The sequence below is a fragment of the Portunus trituberculatus genome, chromosome 19 (assembly GCF_017591435.1).
Source record: "Portunus trituberculatus isolate SZX2019 chromosome 19, ASM1759143v1, whole genome shotgun sequence".
In the NCBI taxonomy this organism is placed as follows: domain Eukaryota; kingdom Metazoa; phylum Arthropoda; class Malacostraca; order Decapoda; family Portunidae; genus Portunus; species Portunus trituberculatus.
In genome coordinates, this window is record NC_059273.1 from 13,548,090 (window position 1) to 13,558,089 (window position 10,000).

Here is a 10,000-nt window from a genome sequence, read left to right on the forward strand (position 1 = left end):
TATTCATTTAATACTCTTCACTTTATATGAATTTATCTACCTGTTTGTCATCTTTCTTCCTCTTCAGCATAGGCAGGAAGGTATTATGGTGCTTCCGAGCCTGGCGTGCGGAGAGCTGGCCATCTAAGCGGCGTCCGCCACAACGCCCACCACCAGGATCCCTCGTCAAGACCCCGCAGGTAAACCTTCCCTCACTTCATTGACGTACAGCTATCCAACGAAACTCCAGAGCTGGTGTGGCAGTGTGCCAGTGTCTAAGTCTTTGTGACCGTGTTCTCAGACGCCTAGGTGATGATTCCTATGATTATACGAACGACTTGGTCCGGCAACATATTAGGTTTCTCTGAGGGCGTTCTCATGCTTCTAGTCATGTTTTGATGAGAGTGATATGGATTATACACCTTTAACAGGTTTTAATGGGAATTATTTGTCTTTTTCGTGAGTTGTTTCCTATCTTTACTTTCCTTTATTCTGTTTTTTCTTTGTTTTTCTTTTCTTTCCTCTGTCTCACTTGTTATCTCATTAAGTTACTGTTATTCTTACTATTAATTTCATCTACTTTCTCTCTATCACCTACACTTCTCTTTGTTTTTCATTTCACTGTTTGCATTGTCCTTCACACTATTGCCCCTTTCCTTCCTTTTTCCTAGGTACATATCCCTTCATTTTTCATTTCATTGTCTGCACTGTCATATTGTTACCGTTCTCTACAGTGCATCTCCCCCCATCTACTCTTTCTTTCTCTCTCTCTCTCTCTCTCTCTCTCTCTCTCTCTCTCTCTCTCTCTCTCTCTCTCTCTCTCTCTCTCTTTCTCTCTCGTCTTCAGTTACCCAATTATTATATACTGCCTGGTCTCTAATTAACTTCATTTTTTGTCCGCAGTTTCTGTACTCTACTGCATTTTTGTCTGCAGTTACTCTATAACCACTATGTCTGCAGTTAGACAGTTACTCTATTATGTCTTCCTCTCCCTCATCTGCAGGAGTTATGGGACCAGGCAAAGGAGGAGACTGAATCAGCAACAACAAAATGGTTTCACTCTCTGCTGGAATCTGTGCCTCAGTTAAGTGTGCAGTCTTACATTCTGATGGTCCTGCTCAGCCCTGGCGAGCCCACGCACTCTGAAGGTGAGAGAGAGAGAGAGAGAGAGAGAGAGAGAGAGAGAGAGAGAGAGAGAGATGGGGGAGATAAAACCACTTGACATATTTTTTTTCCATAACAAACTTGCAATCTGGCTTAACGTAACTTATGAACTTTGCTATTGTGTCATGACAGGGATAGTGATGAACGCCGGCCTGGTGGTGAGTGTGATAGTGAGCCTGACGTCTGCATCATCTGGGTTGGCGTCGGTGGTGAGTGAGAGAGCTTGGGAGAGAGTGGCTGCCTCACTGGCCATCTTCTTTACTCTTGGTAAGTCTTTGAGTTTATGTTCTCTGTTTTCCTTCCATCGTCATGAATGTATTGATAGTAGGTACAGTATGCTCAAGACAATGGAGTCGTTTCAAAGGCCACGTAAATCTCTCTCTCTCTCTCTCTCTCTCTCTCTCTCTCTCTCTCTCTCTCTCTCTCTCTCTCTCTCTCTCTCTCTCCCCTGCAGGTTCGCGTGTGATGGTGTGCAGTGGCGTCGGTACAATCCACCCAGCGCTTTGGTTCGCCCCTGTCGCCGCCGCAACCTTCCTGGGATTCGTGACAAAAGTAGCGGAATCCACCGAGCGGACGTACCGTGCCATGCTATCCAAGGCTCATAAGTATCTATTCAACGGATTCGTGATGGCCGTGGTGTGTCCGCCTTTCGATACTGTAGGACTGTTTTGTTCAGCTCCCTATGTACTAGCCGGTCTGTGCTTCCTTACTCTAAGACCTGACACCTTCGCTAACATCGCAGTCTTTGTGATGAGCATCGTTGGGCAAGTTGTGTGGCTCGCTGTCGGCTTCTTTGTTACGGGAGATGAGTAACGGTTGGGTTCATATCTAAAAATGTCCTGTTCTCTAACCATGACTGTTTTTATAGGTCCTAGAGAGATGAGTATTCAGGTTCTCATTGGTTATTTTTTCATAGATAGCATAGAATTGATGTTAAGAAATTAATGTGATCATGAAACACAAGAAATGAAATGATACCAGAGGCTATTTAATTGAAGCAGTCGAGGTAATACTGACGAAATGTTTGAGAATGTGGTTCTGAATCCTTCCTCTAACGGTTTTCCTTCATTTTCCTTCTCTTGGCATGCTCTCTCACTTCATGTAGGGAGAATGTTTGTGACAGCCCTCCAACCAGCTGGCTTATGCACATGTTCCTGTGTCGGTTGTATTTTTTTCGTCATACTCGTAAAGTTCTTCCTCTCCTTTCCCGCACTCATCTCCATCTCTTTTCCTCTCACATGTTTGATACTGAAAAAAGTAAACAAACTGGAGTGATTTCCTCTAGCATCTTTTCATTAAATTCTCTACTACCATTTTTTTTTCCAAGACTCAATATGCTTCTGTACATACTCGTGAGCAATCAAATAATACCAATACCACATCTTTCGTTGCTTTCTTTCTCCTCGTGTCTTTTCAAACTGTAAAACTCAATACGAAGAACAATCCAATAAACTTTGAAAGGCATGGGCATTATTGAAGAAAGAAAAATGAAGTAGGAAAAGTGTTGTGTTGAAGTGTTCATGTCTCTTCCTCTCGCCGCCTCTCATCAGACACTTGAAGAACGACCCACTTGCCAAGATAAATAAGGAATCAGAGACACAACCAGGACATTCTCCTTCACGTGTCGACTGTTAGCAGACTCAGATATTCTGCTGAGATTCACAAAGATTCTTCTTCACCAGGCGAGCTGAGTTACGTGTCTATTGCCTACCTTGTGCAAGACATCTAAATTTTTTTTACAACTTTAGAAACTACAATTGAGACCTTTTTTCGACTTTTATTGTTACTCTTGGCCAGTCCCTTCTTACATAAATATATGAAAAATAACTTAAAGAGCAGAAAGTAGGTAAATACGCTTAACTTGTGTAGCAGTTATGGAATGTTCATAATGACAGATTGAGAAAGGGCAAACGCACCTTGCAAATGGTGAGCAAGGCACCCACTCTGGTACAGATGTGGGAAGCTCCTCTCTCTCTCTCTCTCTCTCTCTCTCTCTCTCTCTCTCTCTCTCTCTCTCTGAGTATACAGGTATTTATATGACTAAACGGCCTCGCCTGCACCTGCTTAGCGTAAAATACAATATCAGGCTTTTACACACCAGCTCTGTATTGAGTAGGTTTATAAAATGCCTCTGCTACTCCCTTCCACCCCTCCCACCACCACCATCCCTCTCCATCCCCTTGAATTTTTCCTCGCCTTGTCTCATCCTACCCTTGAGGAATAAAATATCTGGGAAGGGAGGAAAGGGAAGACACGAGAATTTTAAATTAATGAAATACACAGTTCACTCACTTTCTGTGTTATTGGAAGTATTATTTTGATCCATAAGATAAAAAATGTTAACTTTGTAAAAAATAATGAAGATTGAACAAAGAGGTTACGTTTCAACAACTTGATTGCAAAATCTCGCTTGAAATCATTCACCTCAACAATTAAGATGCAATATATTTGTATTTCTTATTTAAAGTTGTTTGAAAATGTTACCTCTTGTTCCATCCTGGAGCTGTATCGTGAAACGTTCTGTCTCTTATAAAGGCTGTGATGAATTATGTTGTCCTGGATGATTGTTCTTTAACTGATGATACATTTTAATTACTACTACTACGATAGTGAAAAGGTTCTTAAAAGTTTCTAGAATCTCTACTAAAAGTTAGAAATGGTGATGGTAAAACACAGAAGTGTTCAGAATACTATTCCTTCACTTTATGTTGGATTATAACGTGATGGTAACCTTTGATAAATAACGTGGTTAAATATAGGTTTTCTTTCTGTCACGTTAACCATTAAGACGGCACTGTAGTCATGGCGGGTGACTCTCAAACGCTTCAGCATTTTGCCTCGCTTGAACAAAATTTCTCCTTCAATACCTGTAACTTAAGACATCGCTTCTGTGCCACACGGCACGCAAACCACAGTTACACTACCAGAAAGGTTATCGGAGGACGATCATAGCGGCAAAATGAAAACTGTTAAGATTTTTAGTAAGTGTGCCTTCATTAATATAATGGCTCTTTAAGGGAACTGGAAACTGAGTGGGCCTTTTTTCTTTACATTTTTGTTGTCCTTGGCCAGTCCTCTCTTACATAAAAAAAAAAGTATGTACTTTAGTAAAAGCCTTTTTTTTTATTATTCCACTGACCAAAACAAGAATTCTAAACGTCTAACAAGCTCTTGTGAAAGTTACTGGGTCTTTTTATGTTCCATACGAGTTTAACATTGTACTGTACGTTATAATCAATGAGCAAAATGTCCATACAAATCAGACTAATCATCTTCAAAACGATCACTGAAATTGTTCATTGTGCGAGAAATGAAAATTTCAAACTACGGAACATGATTTTTAACTGGGAGGAATTAATGGGTTTTGACATAATGTTAATCATATTTCAATGGCTTTAACTGAGCCTCAACAAAAAATGCGCAATGTTTACCATTTGAGTCAAGTTACGAGGGAGGATATGTCAGTACTTCCATCTTACTACTAAGCTCTCAGATCCCTCCCAAGGATTCGAGAGACAAGGGTTTCTAGTCAATATCACATCATTTTTCTTTTCTGAACGGATTTTTTTCTCCTCAGAAACGCTAAGCATATAATACTCTCTCTCTCTCTCTCTCTCTCTCTCTCTCTCTCTCTCTCTCTCTCTCTCTCTCTCTCTCTCTCTCTCTTATGCTGGTTTTGACAGGGGTGTTCGCGGCTGGCTGGTCGCTCGTTACACTTCATTAGCTCTCCCTCTCTATTGCATCTTCGAAAGATAAGAGGGGTTAGTTAGGGAGAACAGTGTGTATTAAATGTAATTATACCACGCCTATAAATTTTGCGGCCGAATTATATAATTTCATTCTCATAATTCATACCCATAACTTTACACACACCTATCCACACCTACACATAACACTCAAATTTCATCCTACATACGCATAACATTGCATTCACTCATCCACACCTTCACTTCTAAGCACCCATAACATTGCCAGTGCCTGAAGCCACCGCGCCCGCCCAAAATACTTCACTGTCTTAGACGTCCATACCCGCTCCATCCATCGTGTTCGGTGAAACATTGTTAGGCTGAGCCACTCCGTCCTCAAGGTGCCTCACAGTGATGAGGTCAAGACTTCATGACAATAGCTGGAATGCCTGGCATGACAGAATGTATTGACTGCACTCGTAGTCATATCGTATAGTGACCTTGCTAACTGGATGCCTCCCCTCCTACTGCGGCCTCGCTGCACAAGGCTTTCTTCTTACTCATCTCTGTTCTGTCCAACTCTCTAATGCAAGAGTTAACCAATACTCTCAATCATTCATCTCTTTCACTGGTAAACTCTGGAACTCCCTCCCTGCCTTTATTTTTCCGACTTCCTACGACTTGTCTTCTTTTAAGAGGGAGGTATCGAGGCATTTGCTCCATAATTTTGGCTGACATTTTTCCACTTTTTAGAAAGGCAGCACTCAAGTGGGCCTTTTCTTTTTTTTTTTTCCCTTGGCTGGCCCTCTTCCCTACATAAAAAAAAAATTAATTATACAAAGACCACCTGGAGATCACTCTGAGCTTTCTTTTTAGGGAGAGAGTTTAAAATCAGCATCCAAACCTTAGGTGAATCATCTGAACCTGCTTCGCACACTATGTCCAGTCCAGCAGGTTCCAATACTACACTGTAGAGGGCAGCACATCCTGGACAAGACTTGTAAAGGGCAGCACTCTGTGTTAGTGTTTGGTGTGCCAGCATACTGCGTCCTCGACAGGTCAGATTGCAGAATTACTATTCGTGAAAGCAAAGAATGCATTACAATAAATTATACAAAGTATCTAGAATCTTCAATAGTGATAAGCGGTCTAATTATTTCTTTTGTCTGTCCATCCGTCTGTTTATGTCATTAAACTCGTCCGAGTTCTTGCGCATAAATTATTGACTTGGAACTCAGAATATAACTTTTCTACGTTTAGAGCGTCTTTATATTTGTTTACTTTTTATGTAATTCAATGTCGCAATCACATTTTAATATCAATAAAGAATTTCAAACTATTACTTGGATGCGTGATTTTATTTTATTTCTAATTATTGATATCTAAATCTGGTTCGCGTTGATATCTTGTGGTCCGAGTTGGCAATGGTCCGAGGTTGGATTGGAGCATAAATGTGGACCAAGAGTGTACTTTTACTAATGTTGTTGTTAAGTGACCAGGAAGTACACATGATGCAGTAATTAACTACAGATCGTGATGTACTCACTGTGTGTGTGTGTGTGTGTGTGTGTGTGTGTGTGTGTGTGTGTGTGTGTGTGTTTTTGACTTGTCTTTCATTGTACAGATGAGAGAGAGAGAGAGAGAGAGAGAGAGAGAGAGAGAGAGAGAGTTGCCTTTTCTTTCTTTGTACCTACAGAGAGAGAGAGAGAGAGAGAGAGACTGTGTGTGTGTGTGTGTGTGTGTGTGTGTGTGTGTGTTGCCCTACCATTAGGAGCAAGAAATGTGCAATAGCTATCACATCCGGCAGAGATTACAAGATCAGTAAATAAATGAATACCTGAATACTTATTTAATGGTCATTTCAATTACAACGTGATGGGTGAATAGTTTATGAGATTACTGCCCCAAATAAATAAGACAACTGTGCCATTTTAAGGCGGGTTCACACATGTCAATATGCGACTGAAATTGCAATTCGGTGCCTAGCGACTTTAAAAACCAGTCGCAAAACATGAACGATATGTTAGTCTTGTTCAGTCGATTTGCAACTCTGTTTACGTTGTGACGTCGTGGAGAAAGGTTTGAAAAGGTTGTGTCCAGATGTAGCGAAAATGGAGTTGGTAAGGGAAAAAGAGCATATCTGGGACCTTAAAAACACATAGATAAAACGTTTTAACAAATATAGTGTTTTGCCTACATTTCTGAGTTTTGGTGCATAAAATGCTGGAAAACACCAAAATAACCGATTTTTTTTACATATTTCAGTTCCTTGAACAAATGGTGTGTAATCATGCGTTTTGCCTGCATTTCTGTGTTTTGGTGCAAAAAAAGCTGAAAATACTAAAATAACACGTTTTTGTTACTTTTAATATATATATATATATATATATATATATATATATATATATATATATATATATATATATATATATATATATATATATATATATATATATATATATATATATATATATATATATATATATATATATATATATATATATATATATATATATATATATATATATATATATATATATATATATATATATATATATATATATATATATATATATATATATATATATATATATATATATATATATATATATATATATATATATATATATATATATATATATATATATATATATATATATATATATATATATATATATATATATATATATATATATATATATATATATATATATATATATATATATATATATATATATATATATACACCACTGTCACCACACACCATACACCACACTGCTCTTTTCCACTCTATCACCACACACACCACTGTCACCACACACCATGCACCACACTGCTCTCTTCCACTCTATCACCACACACACCACTGTCACCACACACCATACACCACACTGCTCTCTTCCACTCTATCACCACACACACCACTGTCACCACATACCATACACAACAATTTGCCCTGTTTCAATCTATCACCACATACACCACTGTCACCACACACCATACACCACACTGCTCTTTTCCACTCTATCACCACACACCATGCACCACACTGCTCTCTTCCACTCTATCACCACACACACCACTGTCACCACACACCATACACCACACTGCTCTCTTCCACTCTATCACCACACACACCACTGTCACCACACCATACACACAATTTGCTCTTTTCACTATCACCACATACACCACTGTCACCACACACCATACACCACACTGCTCTCTTCCACTCTATCGCCACACCACCAGTCACCACATACCATACACCACACTGCTCTCTATCACCACACACACACACCACTGTCACCACACACTATACACCACACTGCTCTCTTCCACTCTATCACCACACACACCACACACATTTTTTTTTTTTTTTTTTTTTTTTTTGCTTTTTATTGGTTTTGAATGTCGTGATTTGTAATGTCGATATTTTGTAACTCATCTCTCACTGTTTAGCATGTTTGTTTTAATGATTGTTATTTTTTTTTTTTTTATTTGTGTATTTTTTAATTAGATTTATATATTGTGTGTTGTGAATGCTGAGTTTTGGTAATGTCGACATTTTAAAGCTCCTCCCACGGCTGCTTGTATCTTCAAATAGATTAAAACCATAAAACATTGAGTATTCCACACATAATTCCCAGATAACTTTCAAATACTGAGAATTTAACACAAGCAAGGACATAGTATTGGAATTTATTGTGTTGTGAATGCTGAGTTTAGTAATGTCGACATTTTGAAGCTCCCCACGGCAACTTGTATCCTTAAATAAACTAAAACCATAATAACACTAAATATTTCACACATAATTCCGTGATACTTTTCCAACACTGAGAATTTAACACATACAAGGACATAGTATTGGAATTTATAGCGGGCAAGGAGAAGAGAGTGAATTCCTTGAGAGAGCCACAGTTGATGATGGCGTCGGTACCTGCCGCCAAGAGACACGGTTGACCTAACTGGAGTGCCGTTATATTTTCAGCCTGTATAGAGGTGACAGTGCCGTGACAGAGGTGGTGGAGGTTATTAATGCACCAAGGAACAGGTGTGTAAGGTGTGGCAGTGGTGTTGATAAGGGATTAGTGTGTAAGGAAGGAAAGAATTGTGGTGGGCCGAGTGCACAACAAACAGTGTGGTGTGGTGTTGCTTATACACCCCATAAACACCCAACACATCCACAACATGCCCATTTACACCCAAACACACAAAGTGAAGTGATGACATTCCCGACAGCACCAGCGGCAAGACAAGAGACCAATGCAACTCTTCACCACGACTCTCCACAACGCCTCACCATCATTTATTTCAGGTATTTCTAAGGCCACTCTCTTATTTGTAGGTTTTCTTTGCATATGAGAGTGAAAACAGTGCCCAAATGTTGAAAAGGTGATGGGGCAGTTGTTATTTTTTGTGGTGAGATAATAAATGCAACATAAGGATTATGGAGTCCGCGCTGCAGTGTTCCCGGATGTTGCCTCCCGCCCGGCCCCGCCTCCCCCCGCCCGCCCCCGAGCTCCTCCCTGTCCCCCTTGGCAACCTGCGGGTTCTAATACTTTTTTTGATATATTCTCTAAAAATAATATTACGCTTCCATGATGTGTTTTATGGTTTCTCTAAATATTTCGTTGTGTTTGAAGTGTGTTCCGCGCCTGTGTTCGGTAAATATGTGGCGTTTAGTGGTGTTTTATAGCTTAAATATGAGCTGCCATAACCTTCAAAATTTCCCATCTCTCAATTTCATTTTTTAAATTTTGAGGTGTAACTGGGCCTTTATGGTATCAAAAAATTGTGTGTACTTTTTTAAGCGTGAAATCAATCCATTGAGTGAAATATGTGGACTTTGAAGTGGTGTTTTGTCCCGTTTAACGTAAGTTTTATTTTTTAGATTTTATTTGTTTACGTTTCTGTTTGACGGTCAAACTCGTTGTAGAATGCCTTAAAAGAAAGCTCAGTCTCTGTAGAATGTGTTAGAATATTCGCCAAGTGAAAATAGGTTGACTTTACAAGAGTTTCTGATGAGTTTAGAGTTTAATGGTTTTGTTTTACATAAATGCTTTTCACTCGTTCACTTCTGGTTCTAGGTCAGTGTTGGATGCCTGAGAAGAGAGTTTACATTGTCTAATATTTTTCGAAAGAAATATAAAGTCGAAATGGCTGGACGT

At 39.3% G+C, this 10,000-nt stretch overlaps 1 protein-coding gene and 1 long non-coding RNA gene across 2 annotated transcripts in view; both read left to right on the forward strand.

Annotated features, from left to right (window-relative positions):
* The window catches only part of LOC123506259, an 8,927-nt gene extending 6,401 nt beyond the window's left edge, over positions 1-2,526 (forward strand). Inside the window, exons 3-6 of the mRNA XM_045258198.1 lie at positions 68-179; positions 983-1,127; positions 1,276-1,410; positions 1,598-2,526. Of these exons, the coding sequence (XP_045114133.1) occupies positions 68-179; positions 983-1,127; positions 1,276-1,410; positions 1,598-1,956 (751 nt within the window). The 3' untranslated portion in view covers positions 1,957-2,526. The remainder of the gene's footprint in view (positions 1-67; positions 180-982; positions 1,128-1,275; positions 1,411-1,597) is intronic.
* A 6,485-nt stretch (positions 2,527-9,011) lies between these two features.
* LOC123506249 overlaps positions 9,012-10,000 on the forward strand; it is a 1,541-nt gene continuing 552 nt past the window's right edge. The window contains exon 1 of the long non-coding RNA XR_006675387.1: positions 9,012-9,147. This is a non-coding gene — a long non-coding RNA (uncharacterized LOC123506249). The remainder of the gene's footprint in view (positions 9,148-10,000) is intronic.